The sequence below is a fragment of the Solenopsis invicta genome, chromosome 10 (genome assembly GCF_016802725.1).
Source record: "Solenopsis invicta isolate M01_SB chromosome 10, UNIL_Sinv_3.0, whole genome shotgun sequence".
In the NCBI taxonomy this organism is placed as follows: Eukaryota; Metazoa; Arthropoda; class Insecta; order Hymenoptera; family Formicidae; genus Solenopsis; species Solenopsis invicta.
The window spans coordinates 4,242,059-4,265,465 of NC_052673.1; the positions used below are offsets into that span (position 1 = coordinate 4,242,059).

At 33.9% G+C, this 23,407-nt stretch overlaps 1 protein-coding gene across 1 annotated transcript in view; it reads left to right on the top strand.

Annotated features, from left to right (window-relative positions):
* The window catches only part of LOC105198748 (ATP-binding cassette sub-family D member), a 105,269-nt gene that overhangs the window by 41,296 nt on the left and 40,566 nt on the right, over positions 1–23,407 (top strand). Inside the window, exons 4-5 of the mRNA XM_039454681.1 lie at positions 19,924–20,018; positions 20,173–20,362. Of these exons, the coding sequence (XP_039310615.1) occupies positions 19,924–20,018; positions 20,173–20,362 (285 nt within the window). The remainder of the gene's footprint in view (positions 1–19,923; positions 20,019–20,172; positions 20,363–23,407) is intronic.

Sequence of the window (23,407 nt, forward strand, 5' to 3'; positions counted from 1 at the left end):
CGTAAGACCCACGCACGTACGATCGGCTTACGTAAGACCACCGCGTGCTACCGCGCACGACCGACGCGCTACGCGCCGCGTTCCGAAAGCGCTCCCACTCTAGCCGGCCCGTCCGCGCGCGCTGATTGGTGCGTCCAGCCGCGCGGAACGATATATAAGCCGGCAGTGGGCAACGTACCAGAGATCCGTCCGAACATCCGATCTCATCGGATCCCTTCCAGCGCTGGGCATACTCGGCGCCTCCTAGCTCGGGGATTCTCGAGCACCGCCTCGGGAACGGGCATTCTCGTTCCAACCTTCCCGCGACGGGTAAAACCGTCGTCCCCGAGGCCGGGTATGCTCGGCCAATCCGATCCGCTCAGCCGCGCGACGGGCATTCTCGTCGCGCAGGCCATCCAATCCGATCAGCCGTGTGACGGGCATTCTTGTCACGCGGCCAATCCGGACCGTCCGGCCGGACGACGGGCATTCCCGTACGTCCGGCTAAATCCGATCCGAATCCGTTGCGCCGTACGGCGGGTATTCTCCCCGCACGGCAATTCCGTTTCCGTACAGCCGGACGACGGGCATTCTCGTCGTCCGGCCACTCCGACCAGACCGTTCCGAGTGTCCCGGGAATTCTCGGGGACCGTCCGCGCCGACACCGTTCCAGTGTCCGCCACCGTACCTCCCGGGCTAACCCCGCAAGATGAGGCCGAACCGGCCGACCCCGTCGACAGCCCGCGCACAGCGCGAGGGCGTCGAGTACCGAGACCGTAACCGGTCAACCGCACGGGCCAATCGGGCCCCGAGCACGGCATTAGAGTGGACCGCCGCGCGGCCACTCTAACAAACGGATACCGTACGCATAGAGCGTAAACCGAAGCCGTCCGTAGATCACGACTCATCCGAGTCGTTACATTGCGATAACCGCGAGTCCGTTCCGACATCGCACGTTCCGCCGCGAACTATGTATATAGATATATGTTGTCGAACCGAGCAACCCCGCTTGCTACTTACGAGCGCAAAGCGCCTAGTCACCGTCCGTCCGTTTCCGAATTGTTAAGTCTGTTTCCTAGTTTTCTAAAGTCCTTTCCGTTTAGATATTAAGTACCGCGCAAATACGTTGCGACTGTTCTCTTAAATTCACGCGGGCCGACGACCGCGCAGTTAAGTGCCGCGACACTATTCGAATACCACGTGATCGTTCTCTTGATTTCCCGCGGGCCGACGACCGCGCAATTGAGGGCCGTAATGTGTACAAGGAGCTCAGTATTATCCGATAACGATATCGGAACTGTATAATTTCATTTTGTACTAAAGTATAGCTAAATATATTTGACCTCTTTCATTTTTACTACCAAAATACGGCGTTATCATTTCGACACGAACCCGGACATCCGGCGAGCACATCCGAGCATCCGATCCTGAACCTAAAATCCCGTAACCGACACCGAGAAAGTACCAGCGTTACAAATTTGTGGAAATTGGCCATACCGCGGCGCGCCATATGAGCCTTCTCGGTAACTGTTCTCGTAACCAGTGCAGTCGGCTCCGTGCGTTAGGTGCTTGCTTCACAATCGTAAGATCCGGGTTCGCTCACGGATGTGTGCAATATTTTTTTTTCTTTTTTTTTAATAAATGTATTTATTTATCTTGATGATATTAATATAGTATGCAAATTTCTAAAATAGAAAATTTAATTTAATATTATTTTCTAAACTTCAATTTAAATTTAATTTGAAGAGAATTTGAATTCAAGTAATAATACTTGAAATAATAAATAGGTAATAATAATAATATATAAGTAAAATTTGCCATACTTAAATAATTAACTTTTGTAATAAAAGTATTTACATTCACATTCACAATCAAATGTTTGTTTATTATTCTTCTTTTACGATTAATTATTTTAAAAACTCTAATTTTAAAATACTGTTAACATTATTTCTAATTAAATTTTAAATTAAACAATTTGAAAATTTAGATACGTTGCCTTTATATGTTATCCATTTCAAATAACTTATATATTATTGTTATTATTACCTATTTATTATTTCAAATATTATTACTTGGATTCAAATTCCCTTCTAATTAAATTTAAATTGAAGTTTAGAAAATGATATTAAATTAAGTTTTCTATTTTAGAAATTTGCATACTATATTAATATCATCAAGATAAATAAATACATTTTTTTAAATTAAAAAAAAAGAAAAAAAATATTGCACACATCCGGGAGCGAACCCGGATCTTACGATTGTGAAGCAAGCACCTAACGCACGGAATCGTCTGCACTAGTTGCGAGAACAGTTACCAGGAAGGCTCATATGGCGCGCCGCGGTATGGCCAATTTTCACAAATTTATTATTTCAAAACTAAGGCCTATTCGATGAAACGCCGGGAGACGTAAACTTTTTTTTCGTCTTCAGAATAACTAAAAAAATTGGGATCAAAATCCCAGGGTCTCTCACCTGGTCCTCCCCTTGTTAGAAAATAAAAAAGTCGAAGTATTACATTTTAAAGTTAAAAGTTTATACTTTCAGCGTTAACGGAATTTAGTAAAGAATTTTGCTGTTATACTTTTAGCGTTAACGAAATTTAGTAAAGAATTTTCCTGCGGGTACTGTAACACCATGAAGACTATCAAATCTTGTCGTTTTTTTACCTTTTTGATGTCATTTTTCTCAAAATTCTGATAGCCAAATTTGTTCAACGGATTTATGTTTAACATGCAAAAAAGTCTATAAAAATTACTTATTAGTTTCATTATATTCACAGAAAATACCCATTTTTGCAGGTTAGATTATGTCTACATAATTATGTCGATATTTATGTGTCAAATAGCAAAATTATTAAAATGTTAATCATTATTGTTTTATGGTTTATATGATACAAGTCTTTATGTAAGATCGGCTTATAAACACATTTTTGTATTGTTACTAAAAATTGGATATTAATGTGGGTAGAATATGCACATACCGATTACATTAATCTACATTAATATCCAATTTCTAGTAACAATGAAAAAATGTGTATATAGATCGATCTTACATAATAATTTTTATCGTATAAACCAAAAAACAATAATGATTGACATTTTATTATAATAATTTTGATATTTGACACATCAATATCGACATAATTGAACTATTGTGTGCAAATATTATTTAACGAAATTCGCATGGGCGTGCAAAGACTACACTGTTAGAAATTTCCATTGTAAAATCACAACAAAAGTGTTGGAAGCTTTTATCCAACACAAATATATTGAAAGTATAACTACGTTGTGAAATTACAATAATACTATGTTGTGAAACAGGGCTTGATCAAAAATATACATTTTAGCCGATTTTCAGCTTAAAGTTTACTTCTTACCTCATTACTTTGCGTGCAATCCGAATGCCATTGACATTGGGCTGCGTGCAAAATAGTGGGGTAAGAGGTAAACTTTAAATCTGAAAGTATATATACTTTTTGCCGAGTCCTGTAAAAATTACAAAGGAATTATTAGAAATAATAATAAATAATAAATGTTAAAATAATAAATGTTATTCTACAGCAAACTTTTCTTTAACATATAACAATTCAAAATAAAATTGTATAGTTTATGTTACATACGTTATTATCTATGATTTAATACAAAATTTATATTAGATATTTTCTAAAATGCGGATATATGCATGCATAAAACGAGATATTATGTAAAGTTACTGAAAGATATTATTACTAAAAGGTTTAACATGCAATAATAAAAACATAAAGCAAGAACTTTGTTTCGCATCCAAAATAGCGTCAAATGTGAAAAATAATAAAACATAACTTAAGTTACGTCTCGCCTAAAGAAACGCGCTTGACTACTTTTCACTATTTTATTGGCACTTAAACATTAAATGAATATATTAAACATTAACATTAAATGAATATATTTAACATTAACATTAACATTAAACGAATATATTAAACATTAAATGAATATAGTATGTACTGATTAAATTATTAAAACTTATTAAACGATAACTATTAAAACATTTAGTTTTAATATCTATTTAATCGTCTTCTGCTGGGTTGATTTTTTGAAGAGAATCCCATAATTTTTTAATAGCCGGGTCATAGGGCATCGTGTTTTTTTTTAGAACCTTTAGGATTTTTTGTTCCACTTCTTGGGTTTATATTAAAAAAAACTCTGGAACAAATTAACAGTATTTATATAAAATATTTGAATTGGTACTTTAATAATAAATTGTATCTACTAACAATAAGTTCAGAGTAATCTATAGCCACAAATATGGCTATAGATTACTCTGAACTTAGTAGTTACAAATTATTATCTAATTCATCAACAGTAACAACATTAATACAAATTATAAAAATATTTTAATACCTTTGAAAAAACTCTAAAGTTTTTACCGTATTGGTACAGTAGCACAAACTAAAAATATAATATATTAAGAATATTATTAGAAATCCTTGTAAAATTGTTTGTGCTTTATAACAAATTTTGCCTTCTACTATAATTGAACAGCTTGCATGTTCATCAAACAGTGATATCTCTGTAAAAGTAAATAAAATAACAAAATCAATTATAGTAATTTATAAATGCGATCTGATAAAGGAAGACTCCCAAGTATCCATCTTTAATTTTAATAAGACTTGATGGGTTTGTAAAGCAGGCAAAAATATTCGTATTTCTTTATATTATTATAAAGAAATACGAATATTATTTCTTTATATTTCTTTGTATTATTCAAAAAATAGAATGCCAGTATTGGCGATTTTCTTCTACATATTTACAAAGTGTAATTACTGTTCAGAGGGAGACGCGTGAAATGCGTGTTGAAACTATTAACATATTTTTAGTTAAACAGTGTGATTTTGAATTTCAACAATAATAATAATAGTATATACCTTCTATGATTAACAGAGGAGTTGAAGTATCCGCAAATGAATTGAGCCTTTCTTCCGTCAATGTATCCTAAAAAACAATATATATTATAAAAAATTTTATTTTATTTTTATTTACGCCACTACATTAAATGAAATATAGTATGTATATTCTAGCAGATGCTGATTTTAAAAGGAAAACTAATATGTATATAATTAATGACTGACTTTACTAAAAGAAATTACGAAAAATATTGTTTTTTTAAATTGTATTTTTTCAAATAATATTTAATAAATGAACTTACATGGATAACTGTGAACATCATGTCTGGATTTTCTTCAAAGTAATGCAGAATCAACGGAAAATTAATGGGGTTTCTGATGTCAAATTCTGATTTGCTAATGTAGATTCAGTTAATACATTTTTAAGTAATCGAAGTTGCGTTTTTCTTTTTATTGACTTCTTCAATTTATGTTCAATGATAAATTCTTCAACAAATATATGTAGTTTCTTGTATATTCAACAAATATATGTAGTTTCTTTTTTTTATATTTTGGTTCCACACGATGTCGACTTCTTTACCTAATAGCATAGAAGCATGCTGAATCAAATATTTTGCCTCCTTCAGAAGCGGCCATTCTTCAAGACAGGAGTAAATTGTTCCTTGCCTGTAATTAAATTCCATTCTTTGCAATGGATATGTCTCTTGAAGTACCATTTTAATGCGCGCTATATCACGTTTCTGTTTTGTTGCTTCTTCCTTAAGCCAATTTTTTTTCATACGTTGAGTATCCATTGTTTCATCAAATGGTAACGAAGGCTCATATGCAATGCAACCATACTCATCGGTTTCCAAATTTTGGAACGTTCTTTTTTTTGTACCATTGATCCAGAGGAATTAGCCGATTCCTTTGGCCTTTCTGCTGCCGTCTGGATACGTCGATTGTAATGTATTTTGGTGTATAATTGACAAAATAGTGATTCTGATCCATCTCCTAGAACTGCGCCTTCAATTTGATCCGAAAATGATTGTGGGTATTTACATACTATTCGCTGCGCTATTTTTCGAGATACACTTCTAGAATCAGTTTTCAATTGCTCAACTTGATATTCCGCGAGAATTGAAATCATCGCTCGTCTATGAGCAGGCAGTGGCGTTTTTCCGTTTTCGCATGCTTCTATTAACTGTTTCGGAAATTTATACCATGGTATCGGTTCAGTTTCGTAAAAATCTATATGTTTATCAACGGATGTTTTTCCAGAAGTAGCTATTGTAAAATGAAATATAATAATATTGTAAAAAAATAACTTAAAATGTTTTAAATATAGTGGCAATTTATTTATTTCTGAGTGTATCTTGTGGAAAGTAACATGAAATGAAACCAAGGATTTAAATAATTTACTCAATTAGAAAAAGAGAAATAAAATATACTCGTACGTTCAAAATTTTCAAACAACTATTATAACATGTCACATTTTCACTATTTTTTTATTTCGTGTAATATATTTTATCATAGGAACTATTCATATATATATATATATATATATTACCTGCAAGATTATTTGACGGTATTTCGCCTTTTATTACTTCATTATTTTTTATATTTTCAGAAACATCTTTCTCTTTTAAGTCTACCATTGGCAAAACGTCATCATTTGACTGACTGATGTTTGTAATACATATTGGTAAATCTGTAAACGTAATTCATTAAATAAATTACACAACCAAATAATTATCAAAAAAATTACAAATTATATTTTTAATCGATATGGTAATTTGCAACAGTTAAATTAGTATTTATACCTGCTGAAGTGCAAGATGTATTCAGTTGATCTAGTGATTCTTGGTTCAATACTGTCAGTTGCATTTCAATACTGTCAGTTTCATTAGGATTATTAAATCTAATAAAATCATTGGCAGAGAGTTCATTTTGACATAAAATGCGTTTCTCGATAAGCTTCACTGTAACTGGTGTAGGGGAATTGTCTGACAGAGCTAATAAAACTTCATCATCATGTATTTCGGTTTGATCTTCTTGTAGCACAACCTAAAAGAAATTGAAAAAACTAATAATGTAAGCTTCAAAAATATTAATGTATTTTACCAAATATTCACCACATATTCCACGTTTGGAAGCCCTAAACGTTGTACGCTAGCATTAATTAGATCTTTGAGATTAGTGCAAACTATTAAAACTTTTCTCATAAGATCTTGTCCTATTACTTTGAATATGGGCATTTTGCTGAAAGTGCAATTAAAATAGTGTTTGTAAATTAAATTAATATTTAGTTAAATAAACACATTAGTTTAAACCAGGGATGACAAGTCGTTACATTTTCGTTACTTTATTGCTTTTATTTTTTTATAATAACGATTTGGTAATGACGTTAGAATTTTTCATTATGATAGTGATAACGTTAGAGTAAGAGAACAATCACTTTCAATAAATCACTTGTTATCATGCATTATTTATTGAAAAAAGTAACTCGTTAGTTGACTCGTACAATGAAACAATGAAAAGTATCGCAAAAAGTAACGCGTTACTTTGACTTGCTACGTAACGAATAAAGTTACATTTTAGTTAGTATTTTCCAATGAGTAATGCATAATGAGAACGAGTTGACTGTCAAAAGTGACTTTTCCAACCCTGGCCTTACCATTTCTATTGTGGAAAATTGCAACATTATTACCAAATTATAAAAAGATATAAAAAAGTAACGAGCGTTACTTACCATTCCTGGTTTGAAGTAATATAATTGATTAACATACAAATAGTTGCTTGAGGTTTCCAATACATGTGAACCATTTTCGTTTATAAATTTAAATACGCTCATTAACCAAGGCAGGCTTCAATTTAATGCCTTTTACAGTGCCTAATGTATAAATATGAAGAGGAACGTGGTTTAACGTATTAATATTTAAACATTTGTATGTCTTATTTTCAGAACCAAATATCAATTCATAAAAGCGTAATGTAGGATTGAAAGTTGTAATGAAACTTTCTACAACAATGCAAATATTTTTTTCCTCTGCATCTATTAATATAAGACATATTTTCCCAACCTCTACACCATATTGATATTTTTTCTGATCAATAACGACAGCATCTCCAATTTTGTAAGGAGTACCTTTATAAATTACTTTCTTACATTCAGAAATATGAAAAATATTAGCATTTCGTATTACATTTCTTATTTTATCTGAATACAGATCTTCGTTAAAAATAGTTTGTTCATGTACCTCAACTAAATTTCGCAGATCAGAACCAGATCGTAAGAGACATTGTAATCGCTCATGTTTTTTACTTAAAGATTGTGTAATATTAATGAAATTTTTTGTACTTCGAATTACTCTTTTAAAATATGTATGTTTACTTTCAAATCTCATTGTCCACACATTAATTAAAGGACCAAATTGATTAATGAGATAAGGATAATGGCTTAAATAATGATGTTTAGGACGTAAATTTTTCTTAAATAATTCTGTTCGAAAATCCAAGTATTCATTAATTATTATTTGTAAATAAGGTAAAAAGGATTTATGAATAATGGGCGCGCATACAATTTCCACGATTTCAGTTAATAATAAAAGACTATGCCAAATTGGATCATTGATATCTTTAATGTCATTATACAGAACAAGTGGCATGAATCTTAACAGTGTTCGAATTTCCCAAGCTCCACCAATGATTCTAGCACAATTTGATTGTATTTGTACCGGTTTATTTCTAGAGTCTTTAGGTGATAGAGAAAACTTGTCTATTTTGTAATTTAATTGTTCATATGTAAACCACTTTTTTCGCACTAATTCTTGCACAATGAGAGCCAAATCATAAGCAACAACTCCTTCCATCAAATCGTGACCTAAACATGGAGATAAACCAGGCTTGCAAACATGAAAGCTTTGCAATTTATTAAAAATAGAATCAAATTTAATGCCATAATTGTTTTGTGCATCATTTATCGGCACTATACTTACAGCCGATTTATAGGATACCTCAGAACGTAATTCGAAAGATTTACACTCATATGATTTGCTTTCATTGAATGTATGCGTATTTTCAATGTTATTGTTGCATTTCTTTTTATTTGTAAAAAAATCATCACGCTTTATTAAACAATAACGACAAAAGTATATTGCAGAACTGAAATTTTCCATGAAACCACCAAGAGCGTGACTACCAAGATTATCACCGGCTATGAAAACTAAACCTCCTTTTCTTATATTATTTGGAGCAACTTCGATTCTAAACGTTTCTAAGATTTGTAAATCTTTAACTATCGGACCGTACACTTTATTATGCTCAAATAAATTTTCTTTTATTAAAGCCACTAATTGAATCGAATTAATATGTGTTCTTATATAATTAGGAAGATTACCCAGGCTCATATATACTCCTAAAATTTTATGCTTCTTTCGTGCTGATCCGATAGGATTTACTACCTCAAAACTGTCTTGATATAATATAACTTTAATTGCTTTAGGATTTTTTGCAAAAAATTCATTTTTTTTAAACATTTGTCCATCAATAAAATCTTGAAAAGTATCTGTGATATTTGAGAATGGTAAGTCTAAATATGCTTCTATAGATTTATCTGTATACATTGCCTTTATAGTTTCCAAAATTGGAATGTAATAAAAAAAAGTTTCTTTATCTTTAGCATCTGTACCTAGCTTTATTTTTTTTGATGATACATATTTCATGTTTTGCGTGTAATAATAAGTTCTTTTAAATTTGTTATTCAAAAGTTTATTGTTTTTCTGAAACAGATCATTTAAAGTTAAATGTTTACATATTTTATCTATGTTATGCTCTGATATTTTTTCTTGTTTTAAACATTGACGAACATTGTCTAACATATTTTGCCATCCATAATTATACATATTTTCTATATCACCTGCAATATGATCTATTGTAGATGCGGGAATGAGATATTGGCTTTCAAGCTTTAAATAAAACTGTGCAATATAACTTAAAAATAATTCATCTTTGTTTTCATTATCATTAATACAAAGAGTAGAACACCTATCGGTTGGTAACGAAGCTATTTCAACTACATTTCTATGTTCATCATTAATATTGTCAATATCTTCAGTTAACAATTGTCTGTTGTCAATTTCCTGATTTATTAAACATTTATCCCGGTGATATTTACTTAAATGTTCAGTGAAGGACTGGACATTATCATATGTCTTATTACAATTATTATGCGGACAATTTACACGTATATCGTTTCTGATATGCTCTTTAAGATGTTTTAAAAATTTGGAATAATTTTGAAATATTTTCTTACATACAGACACAGTGCAAATTAATTGAGCATTTTGGTCAATGAGACGTATTTTTGCCGAAATGTTTTCCGTTCTAATGAAAACACGATGTGTGCAAATCATATGCATTTGCAAATCATTTTCTTTTTTTAAAAATTTACGGCAGCTGTTGTATCCACAATGAAAGCGACTAGATGTGCTTTTGTAAAATTGCTGATGTCGAAGATTATCATTCCAAGACTCAGATGTATATGAACAAAAGTGGCAGTGATACATTCTACAAATTTAAAACTGTATAAATTATATTGAAATGATAACTAAACGTATTAATATATGCACAAGGTGTACCCACTAAACATTTTGGTCATTATGTTGCAGAAATGTCATGTTAACATCTCAGCAACAGCTAATGTCTCTCTTCTAGAATGTTTCAGCTGAATGTTTTCTTTGTAACATTATTGCAACGTACAGATAACGTAACAATCAATTTTATTTTTGCGTTGCAATAACGTTCTGCTGAAGAAAACATACTGCTGAAACATTCTAGAAGAGGGATTAGTTATTGTCAAGAAGTTAGCACGACATTTCTGCAACATAATGTCCAAATGTTGCACCCTATTGGAAAAAATCACGTCACGTATATGTGTACGTGTACGTGTATGTCACGTGTACATCATGTGTGCGCAGAAAACGCGTGTCAGCGCAAGACACCATTCCTGCCGGTTAGGTTAAGTTATATTATAGGCGTGTACATTGTAACATAAAACACAAAAAATACTGAATTACAACATACCTGTTAATGCTGACAGCTCGCTGCACAAGTCAGTTATTAATATCACTGAACTAAACTGATTAGGAGACACGTATTTCGAAGCTGGCGACAATAACAACAAGATACAACAGGCTCGTCCTGTCGGCTCAGGGCTCGGAACTTTCCGGGACCTCGAGATGCGCAGACCTCTAATGCGCATCGGCGTCGCGCTATAGTTTTGTGAAATTATAGCAAACTTCTATTGTAAATTCACAAATGTCGCAAATTCGTAAATTTACTGCACATTTTTAGTGTAAAGGTATTGTAAATTTACAAATATTTCTAACAGTGTAGGTGTACTTCTTTTAGCAGCCGTTGCAATTGGCGGTTTTATATGGAAGAGTTTAACATGGGCACATCGTTTAAAGCCCGTTTAAAGCTCGGCGGATTTCCAGATGGTATTTGCCGGGGGCGATGCATTTCAGAGTGTATAATCACAACTTCAATGTAATAAGAAGAAGAAATTTACAAGAGCGTAAGAGAATTCTCTGTCAATGTATAATGTATCATCCGAGTGTGTGAACTTTAAACTGTCTGATTCGTTCTATTATGGTTAGGTTAGGTTCTAAAACGTCCTTTCCGAATAAAATTTTACTCGAAATATATAACACACTTAACATATATTATATCACATTGAATAAAATTTTCCTTGAAAATGTTTTGGAACATAACTTATAAATACTTCCCACTTAAAAGTAATATAGCCTCGACAGTTTTGTATCAGGATTTTTTCTAATTTTTAAGTTAAGAATACGCTATTAAAATTTCGGTCGCAAATTGTATTAGGAGTACAAATTGAAAACCGCCGTTTTTCAGTAGATGGCGCCAGCGGTAAATGTTGGCGCCAAACGTTAGATCAAAAATTTTAAATGTAAGGTTGGGCATCTGGCAACAATTCCTTATCATTGCAGTTGTGAATTTTTATCGGCGTTATATATTTTTTGTGATCGAAAATGTCGAAATTTGTGTCCAATAAGCGTCATTTGCGGGAAGTTTTGCTTTTCGTCTTCAATTCGAAAAAATCTGCGGCTGAGGCGCGTCGAATGATTGTAAAAACTTATGGTGAGGCTTCCATTAGTAAAAGAACGTGTCGAGAATGGTTCCAACGCTTCAAAAGTGGTGATTTCGGCGTAGAAGACAAGGAGCGTCCCGGACAGGTGAAAAAGTTTGAAGACGCACAATTGGAAACATTACTGAATGAAGATTCATCTCAAACGCAACAGGAGCTTGCAGATTCATTGGGCGTGACTCAACAAGCTATTTCACATCGTTTGAAAACCCTGGGAATGATCCAAAAGCATGGACACTAGGTGCCATACGAATTAAAGCCGAGAGACGTCGAACGGCGTTTTTTCGCGTGCGAACAGCTACTCCAACGGCAAAAACGGAAGGGTTTTCTGCATCGTATTGTAACCGGCAATGAAAAGTGGATCCATTATGATAATCCAAAGCGAAAAAAATCGTGGGGCTACCGCGGCCATGCATCAACATCGACGGCCAAGCCAAACATCCATGGCTCGAAGCTCATGCTGTGTATTTGGTGGGACCAGCTCGGCGTGATTTATTATGAGCTGTTGCAACCGGGTAAAACCATCACAAGAGCTCGCTACCGAACGCAACTAATGTGTTTGAGCCGAGTATTGCAGGAAAAACGGCCACAATACGAGCAAAGACACGAAAAAGTGATGTTGCTGCACGACAACGCTCGGCCACATGTTGCTCAGGTCGTTAAAACCTATCTGGAAACATTGAAATGGGACGTCTTACCTCATCAGCCGTATTCTCCTGACATCGCCCCTTCAGATTACCACTTGTTCCGATCAATGGCGCATGGCCTGGCTGAGCAGCACTTCCATTATTACGAAGAGGCCAAAAACTGGGTCGATTCGTGGATCGCCGCAAAAGACGAGCAGTTTTTTCGACGCGGGATTCGTATGCTGCCCGAAAGGGAGAAAGTAGTGGCCAGCGATGGACAATACTTTCAAGAATAAGTATGTAACCATTTTTCAACAATTAATCGTCAAATTTTGACAAAAAACGGCGGTTTTCAATTTGTACTCCTAATAGAACACCCTATATGTACAGTATATGTATTTTGGGGAATCTTGTAATGTTTGTAAATTTACTTAAAAAGTTATTAAGCGTGACGATCTGCTTTCGATCGATACAGCATTTCTCGTTTAAAATGTGTTGATACACTTGCCACTTACATTAAGATATTGTTTATATTTTATGTGTGCGTGCGTGCGTGTGTGCGCGCGCGCGCACACACACACACGCACGCACGCACGCACACACATACAGGGTGTCCCAGAGCGATGTATACAGATTGATTATCACGATGAGGTAGAAGGGATCGAGATAAATCAAAAAGTCTAATACCATTTTGCGATATTTACAATAACTTTCGAGTAATAAAATGTTAAAGTCGATCGAATAAGACCGCGCAAAGAGACAAACGGTCGCTTACCTGAGCCGTAGGACCGCCCACCGCGGCCCGACTATAGGCGACGCCGCGACGGTAAGTGGCGCGCGGCGAGGAGAAGGATAGCTTGGCACCGCACCGCTCTTTTATACTCTCGCACCACGCCGTGGTACGCGTCAACGCTATACACTTGTGATCCCGATTATTAAGTATTTTGTTCTTTGTAATATTTATAGCATTTTTTATAGCGAAAAACCAAAAGATCAATTTAAATGTTTAATTTTTTTCTGAGGGATGCGTTCTCCTGCCGATGCTAATATTCGTACTAAGCTTCTTAACCTCATAGATTCAAAGTCAGATTTAATCACAATCGAGGATCTCACAACACAATGTCAGCGCCTTATAAATCTCAAAATCGATTCTTCATTAATACAAAACTTAAAAGCGGGAACTGTTGCAGTTATAAAAAATTTATCCCAAAAATGAGAACAAGGAAATTCATTAAAAAAGGGAAGAAGGATTAATCACATCAAACACGCAAAAATCAATCAATAGATTCAAATCATTCTCCTTCAACACCTTGATTGATTTGGCAGCGTATTCAAAGCTCTGCACCTACAAAAACTACAAGTGCCAAAAATGTAACAATATTAGTCACAAGGACGGATATTGCTATTCCAGCAAGAAGTTAATGGCAAATTCTGCAACAAAGAAACCACAGCAGCCACAGGCAAGCCTTATTTCCGTAGTCAACCAGGTCAACACAGTACCATTGCGGAAATATGTCGACGTTGAGATAAATTCTTAACCGGTGAAACTCCAACTTACAAGCTCAGATATTACCATCATTTCCCAAGATACGTAGCACTCTCTTGGTTAGCCACCAGTTCAAGTATCTATAAAAATTACGCGGGATGCTTTAGGTAATATTTTGAAAATTTTACATGAAATTGACTGTACGGTCTCTTTAAACAGACTAAACAATTACGTTGTTTTATCACTTCCAATCCTGATCTAAATATTAATGGATTGAATTGGTTGAATAATTTTAATCTCTGGAACTGTCCATTTACAGCTTCTACAATCACACTGCACATTCTCCTAGCGACATAAACAATTTGTACACAGAATCTCTCAAGCAGAAGTTTTATGAGATTTTCAAAGAAAAAATAGGTTGATGCACAAAAACCAATGTACAGTTTTACTTAAAACCAGACGCTAGACCTGTTTTCCGTGCAAAGAGATCTGTCGCTTATTCAATTGTACGCTTGTCGACATAGAACTCACACGTCTCGAACAAGCAGGTATCACTTCTCCAGTCAATTATTCAGATTGGGCTGCGCCCATTGTTGTAGTCCGTAAAAAGAATGGTAGTATATGCATCTGTGCTGATTTTTTTATAGATATAAATAATTCTTTACAACCTAATCGGCATTTACTTCCATATCCAGATGGAATATTTGCTCAACTTGCAATTATTTTAGTCATATCAATCTTTCAAATGCTTTCTTCCACATTAAAGAACAATTACGACATTTTCTAACTATTAACACGCATAAAGAACTCTATAACCGTCTATAACCGTTTACCCTTTGGTATTACTACCGTTCCAATTTCAAGCCATTGTCGATTCTATAATTGCAACCCTCAACAATGTTTTTGCTCATATTGACGACTTAGTCGTAGGAGGGGCAACGGAACAAGAACATAACCAATATTTATTAAAATTGTTTGAATGCATCCAATCTTACGGATTTCGTATCCGTCTTGAGAAGTGCTCATTTTTCACGCAACAAATCAAATACTTGGGCTATATTATTGATGGTTAGGGTTTACAACCAGATGCCCAAAAAGTTGCTGTTATAATTGACAGGCCAATTCCTTCAAATCAATCAATGTTACGTTCATTTTTAGATGCTGTCAATTATTACGGTCGGTTTATTCCGCAAATGCATTTTTTCAGACGAACCCTTGACTAACTCCTTAAACAAAATTCATCCTGGAGCTGGACTCGTCAATGTCATGAGCCATTCAAGCAATTCAAACGGATTTTGCAATCCAACCTTTTGCTCACACATTACAATCCTAAGTACGAGATTTTAGTTGTAGCAAACGCTTCTAATGATGGCATTGGCACCTACATTTTAGATAAATTTCCAGATCATTTAGTTAAAGTCATTCGTCACGCTGCTCGTGATTTTACAGAAACCGAAAAGCAGTACAACCAAATTGAAAAAAAAGGGCTGGCTTTAATTTTTGCTGTCACTAAGTTTCATAAAATAATTTTCGGTAGACTATTTATTCTTGAAACAGATCACAAGCCACTTCTCGCTATTTCTGGTTACAATGAAGGCATTCCAGTACATACGGCCAACCGACTTCAGCGTTGGGCTCTCCAACTTTTTGCATGTGATTTCCAAATTCAATACGTTGAAACATCTGAATTTGGTCATGCAGATATCTTATCCAGGTTAATCAATCAGCAAAACAAACCTGAAAAAAACCGTTATTGCTTCGATTCAATTGGAAGAAGATATTACTGCCATCTTTCAAGATTCAATGCAGAATACACCAATCACCTTCAAACATATTCAGGAAGCGACTAAAACAGACCTTACCTTACAATAAGTAAAACAATACACATTATCTAGTTGGCCAACATCCTTGGGTGACGCTCAGGTCATCATTTTATCGTCGTCTAGAAGCTTTATCAGTAACACAAGATTGCTTAATGCTGCAAGATTGCGTTGTTATTCCTACACGTTATCAAAATCAAATCCTTAGACAATTACACAAAGGTCATCCAGGAATACAGTGCATGAAGGCTATTGCTCACTCACATGTATATTGGCCTGAAAGGGATTTTCAAATAGAAAACACTGTCAAAACATGCAATAATTGCGCTTTAGCAGCGAGAACTCTAGTCGTAGTTTTCTCGCAAAGTTGATCTACTCCAATAAAACCATGGAAAAGGTTTCACATAGATCATGATAGCATCATAAGAGAATACTATTTTCTACTTGTAGATTCTTACTTTAAATGGCCGGAAATCTATCCAACGACATCTATTTTAACCTTAACTTAGTTTTCGCCCGCAAATGTTAGATGGCGATCTAAAAAGTTCTAGTAGTCATTACTAACGCATCTGGTACTTTTTTCTTAGTTCTGACATTTCTCGATAACATTCAGTCAGCATAAACAATTGTTTGTATAAATAACAATTTTTTTTGCTTTGTGAAAAATGAATGGGTTCAGAAAAATTAGTGGGATCAGCAAGGAGTGCTGTATTACGAGCTGCTGAAACCAAACTGTTACTGCCAATTTTTATAAATGTCAATTGAACAAATTAAATGATGAGCTATTGCAAAAAAGATCAGCAATAGTGAGTAACAGGCGCAAAGTTATTCTCCTTTATGATAACGCTCGGCCACACACTGGAAAAACCATCAAGGAAATATTGATGCAACTCAAATGGGAAACTCTTCCTCACTCAGCATACTCACCAGACATAGCGCCTTCTGATTACCACTTGTTTAGATCGATGCAGCATATGAGTGGTACACGCTTCCGAAATGTTCAAGAAGTACGAGAATAAGTGGACGAATGGATTGTTTCGAAACCGAAATTGTTTTATTGAGATGGTATCACTCAGTTGCCAGAAAGATGGAAGAAATTTGTAGAAGGTGATGGAAAATACTTTCATTGAAATAATTTGTACAAATTTTTTCCAATAAACGTTTTTTCTCAGCCTTTTTTGGGCGGAAACTAAGTTAAGGTTCTAATATCACAGTTTCGAAAACTGTTGAAATTCTTGTAAATATTCTTGCTTGTTTTGGAATCCCAAACACCATTGACACAGACAATTTACATTTAAGGTTTTCTAATCTTTCTGTATTTCCAAGAGCATTACACATCTTCGTTGTCCTCCGTTTTATCCAAGTTCAAACGAACAAACAGAACGCTTTAAAAGAGAGACACCTTTAAAAGAGACGTACAAAAACTCAAGGCAGAGGAAAATATTAAGGAACACCTGCCCGTTTTCCTTCAACATTATCGTTTAACGCTAAATTCAAATCTTCCAAATAAGTTATCTCCAGCTGAAGCATTCCTGGGCAAGCCACTCAAAACGCTCAGCTCAAATCATTTGATGTTTGATCTACTCAAACCTCCAGAAGCAAAACAACATTACAAGGACAAGAACAAGGTCAAACGGAACATCAGTATAACCAAAAACATGTCAAGGCAAAACAATTTGAACCAGACGATACAGTATACGTCAAGATATATAGAACAACAATAACAAATGGCAGTGGACTCCAGAAAAAATAATTAAACGCATTGATCGGGTACTATACAATGTCCTTTTGGGCACAAAAGATCGTTTAGTCAGATCGCACGCAAATCAGCTGAGACTCAGAATCTCAAGCAAAGCTGAACAATACAATCAACTATTATACTATTAGATATCCTTCTGGATATTTTTGACATTCCAACATTTGATCAACCACTTGGTAAGGAACCACCAAATGTTCCATCCGCATCTACATCAGAAGATCACACAGAACCTGACAACCAATTAGCTGACACTCCAAATTACATCAAAAGCTCTCAACCAAGACAAGTACAGCTCAGGAGCTCCAACCAAAGAAAAATAGCTCCTCACCGATTCAAAGACTTTGTTCGACACTAAAAAGGGGAAGTGTTGTTAAGGACTCATATTTGCCGCGCTACACAATACACACAGAGCGCACTAGTGGGAGCGTTATACGCGCACCTTGAAAATCTGCCTTACACAGATACATGCATACATACAGACAGACATTCTACAGACTTCCGATATTCAAGTACCACGTGCATTACGATATTAATCTGTATAATTAAATACAATACCGGCCAAAATTATATCATTTTTCAATTATTTTTGATAATTTCTTTTTAAAGGCACAAATCTCTTAAATCATAATATATTTTAATGATAAATATAACTTACGTAAATAATAACTTTTTATTAAATAATAAAAACAGCAACATGTGAAAAATTATTTTTATTTCAAATTTTCAAAATATGTAAAATTTGAATCATAATTAATTTTAAGCCGTAACAAGTATAAATAATGTGGAATATTAAATTTAACTGCTAAAACTAAGTTATGGTGGTGAAAACAATGATTGCGACACGAAAAACAGAAAAGGACAAAAGTGCAACTATGAAAAAATTAATAAAAAATTCGAAGATTACAGTGTATGTTGTCAAATCTTATTATACTTTATATACGAGGTGTACCTTCCATCAAGAATTTACTATAAAATTTTGAGTGCATTTGATACACTTTGATAAAAATTATGCTTCAAAAATCGAAAGGTGATATAATTTTGGCCGGTAATGTATATACTTTTTTTGTGTCAGTCATCGTCTCATTCATTCACGACTTTAAAGACACAACACGTATATTTACAATTTACAAACATTTACAAGATTTCAAAAGAAGTACGCGTCGTATACTTGTCGGGCTTAAAACACAGCTTTTTAAGAAAAACCTAGAAAGTAATATCACGGAAATTGAATTGCTAATCAATTTAATAATTTTTTGTGCTTACAAGTATTTATTATTTCCCTTCATCCTAAAAAACTGTAAAATATTTATTGCAAAAAATATTGCGCTAACCGAGGTTTTTAGCAATAAATTCTTTAATTAGTTTTTTAAAACACTTATTTTAGTACAAATTGAACAAGAATACTTTTTACGGTCGCAGCTAGGTCTTCGTGCTTGTATTGTTTGTGTGATTTTATATATTTTCCTCAAGTTCAATGAACTGCGCGCCGAAATTAATTTTCAGTCATAATAATTTTAAATTGAACAAAATTAAGTAATATTACGTACTATTAAATATTAACCCTTTTTTTATCTGAAAAAACTGTAAAGAAATTATTGCGAAAAATATCGGGAGGTCCCAGATCTGAACCCTGGAAAGTGATATTTTTTGCAATAATTTCTTTATAGTTTTTTCAGGGGTAAAAAGGGTTAATATTTAATAATACATAATATTACATAATCTTGTTCAATTTAAAATTGTGTTATGACTGAAAATTAATTCGGCGCGCAGTTTATTAAACTTAAGGAAAGTATATAAAATTACACAAACAATACAAGCACAAAGACCTAGCTGCAACCGTAAAAAGCATTCTTGTTTAATTTGTATTGATACAGCAACGTAAAAATATTTCTCTCTACTACTTATTTTAGTATTTTATTTCATGTTTTAAAACTTGGATCCTGTTAGGAACAAAGACACAGAATACGGAACACGCAATACGGAATAAAAGAGATGTCAAATTAGAGAAAGCATTTTTGGGGATTTTATTCTGAGGCCAAAACATAACTTTCAAGCATTATTTCGTTCTGACCACAGTACTTTTCGATTTTTCAGCTAATCCAAATACATGTTTATCATACGAGAAAAAAAGAGAAGATTAATAATAACATATAATGATTGTAATATTAATATTAACATTAAGAGTTACAAATATAATACAATTACGTCTATTACTTAGGAGGAGTAAGTGAACGAACAAGATATCTGACCACTTCGAAAAATCTTCTGAGCTCTGGCGCAGATGCTGTCGAACGACTTATGTCATCTTATAAAGTACGTACTTCAATTCATATTAATTTTTTTAATCTTGCATATTTTGAAATTAAAGTATAAATCCAAATGCGCGCGTGCGGAACACCAGAGTTAAAGATTTCGAAGAGATACGTTTAAAATATTATTATAAATACAATTTTTGTTAAAAAACCAGGAATTAGTCGCATTAGCAGGATATGCAGCACGCGTCAGTGAAATGTTAGACGTGTTTAAGGATGCTGCACTTTGCAAATACAAGAGGAACGTTGTCACCAGTAGTCCAGCGAGATCCCTTCCAAATGGTAACACTCAACAACTCGCAGAAAAAGTAATTGAATTTAGTAACGGCATTCCAATAATAAAAGGTAAGTCATATGATTCAACTAAATTTATATTCAGAAAACTTTAGAAAAATATACATTTTGACGCAAGAATTATTCTGTCTTGGAATATCAACTAAAGTCAGATGACTTGTGTCAATATGTGTAATATTTAAAATTATTAATTAATATAATTTTAATAAATTACTATTTTTTACTTGAGGTTGGTAAAATTAAACTATTAAAAAATTATTTTAATTTTTATATCTTGATGTAAGAGTAAATTAATTACACAGGTCGACAGTAATTATTCTTTAGAAGAAGCAGCTCTGATAAGCTTGATATATATTGTAAAGTCATATTTCTGTGTGATTTTCAAGAGATTTTAGCCGTCGTTCATCCTTGATTTAAAAATTATTAACGTAAAAAATTTTATGAATGGAACTATATTTTCATTACTAAGAAATTTGATTAGGGTTAGGTTAGAATTCTTCGGGGTGATGGTACAAATTGTACAAAAGAAAAAGCGGGGCCCTTCCCTTGCTCATACATACATGTATTCTTTCCATGCGAAACTCATGACAAAAACAAGTATAACATAGTGTTTCTTAAGTAATTTTTTATTACTTTTAATTTCGAGAAAGACCTCTCTGTACTCGCAACTGATTTGGGTGTACGGCTACAGCACGGCTGTAGTTACTGAGAACTAAGGTAACAAAGGTACGACTTCGGTGAAAGGCATACTCCCTCCGTTTTTTGCCAACCAAAGTTTGGCAGCAGTCAGAAGTAATAATAAATAATGCGACACATTTTAACTAAATATAAATGTGCTCTAGCAAATCATATGCTGTTAACGCACTTAATTTAAAATTACACATTTTTCTTTGCCTTTTGGGTTCATGTATTTGCTTGTAATATTAGTATAATGTATCAAAAGTAATTTATTTAGCTTAATTGAATTTGTTTATTACACCGTGGAATACGGTTTCAGAGAACTTTCTTTACATGGAAAAAACATATTAAACCATTGTAATTGTATGTTAAATCAATAAATTCATAAAATTGCAATATGTAATTACATATTAAAAGTAATCATACTGGCTATGCTTCAGTATCGTGCTAAATGAGCATTGGAATATAGCTACTGTATTTAAATTGATATTGTATGTACATTTAAAATGTAAATAGAAATATTTTGTGTGCAGTCAAAACAAACTTTTTTCATTCTGAGACATTCATATAATTTACGTTAATATAGTATATTTACGTTGAAAATCAAAATTCATATAAAATGTAACAATTATATTTGATTCGCTCCGAAAGGAAAGGGAGATATGAGATGGACCTCGCTTCGTGTAGAAAGTCGCAAATCCATGTGGAACGGTATAGTCATTGATCTCGTTTTGACCCTAAGCAGAGAAGGTAGGATAGACCGTGTTTCGCGTGGAAAGTGGCAAACTCATATGGAATAGTACTAAGATGGACCTGGAAAGTTGAAAACCCGTTATAATTTTCATAATCTTTTTATGATTATAACTTTTAACAAATAGAAAAATATCGAGCAAAAGTTAATGAGAATCAGCGCTGTTGTCAATGCGCACAAAAAATTTATTCTATACAGTCAAATTACAAAAATATGAACGTTTCGACTCTTATTTGAGTTATTCTCAACATAAAAGTTTTTTAACTAACATAATATAGGGGAGTTTGAAGAGTTGTGAGCCGGGTTTTTTTTTAAATGTTAACCACCACAAAAATTGATATTTTACGCACCTGAAAGGTTAGATTCTCTAATACACCTCAAAAAGCAAGTACTGGCTTAAAAAGTTTATTGAAAGGCTTAACGGTTGTAAAATTTTGATATGCTTGAAAACGAGGTGTATTTTTTAAATTTTCAAAAATTTTGGAGAGTTTTAAGCCACGACTTAAAATGGAAGATAATGATATATTTTAGTGGTATTCTTTATTTAATATGTAGAAAAAAAATTAAGATAATTCTGATAAAGAAATAAAATCCATATAATCTGATTATTCCAATTCACAGTAAACACAGATTTAATAGCCAATTTTTAAATTGGCACATTTCAAGTGCACAGCTTGATTGCATCGTATTCATTGCAATGTACCTTAGTAGCATTTTCTGGCATTTTCTGCAGGACAGAATCTGTGTGCAGTTAATTGCAGTAGAATTGAGTCAAATGTGTAAAAGATTATTCCCAAAAGAGCTATGCTGGCAGATTGCTAGCAGACTGCTTCAATATTCGTGCACTGTACTTGTATATGAACTGCTTGCAGAAACTTGGTACAGATATTGAGCTATCTTGAAGCAGATTCTTCCCGCAACTGCAGTCTGTAAGCAGTCTAGCAAAGTTCTTCAGCAGAATGACATAAGATTTTTTTAACAGAAGTAGTGCGCAGATCTTGTGCAAATATTGCACGAATATGATCTGCAGATTTCTGCAAATTTCTTACAACAGAAATGACGCGCAGATCTTGTGCAGATATTGTACAGATTCTGCTTAATCAGCGGCAGAAAGATCTGCTGCAAAGTTTATAACAATTTCGGAATAAAATGGATTTAACAAGTGAATGCTAGTGCCACCGCTAGGTGGCCACGCTGCGGAAGATCTTCTCGTGAGTCGAGTGCGGCCACCGGCGTTATATCTAGGCGCCACCGCGGCCGACTTCTCAGCTCATACTCCAGTGAGATTTTTATGAGCTCTGTGTTGTAACCTCAAGACGAATACTCGCTCTCATTTTTTTCAAACATGGCGTGTGCGTGTGCGTGTAACGCTGTTCCACATAAAATTTTATATTTTTACATGTAAATAACAATTTGTATTGGTATTTAATCTTATTCATAAATGAAATGTTTAATTCAAATTTAATCTGTTTCTAATCCATTTTAAGACTATACTAAAATATTCTGGTGAAAGAATTTTACAAATCTTGCAGCAGATATATATACAAATTTCTTGCAAGAATTTGACTGCAGAATCTTTCAGAAGAATTGAACAGAATGAGGAAGTAGATCATAACGTCCTGTTAGCAGAATCTTTTAAGAATCTACTACAAGATTTACAGCAGTCT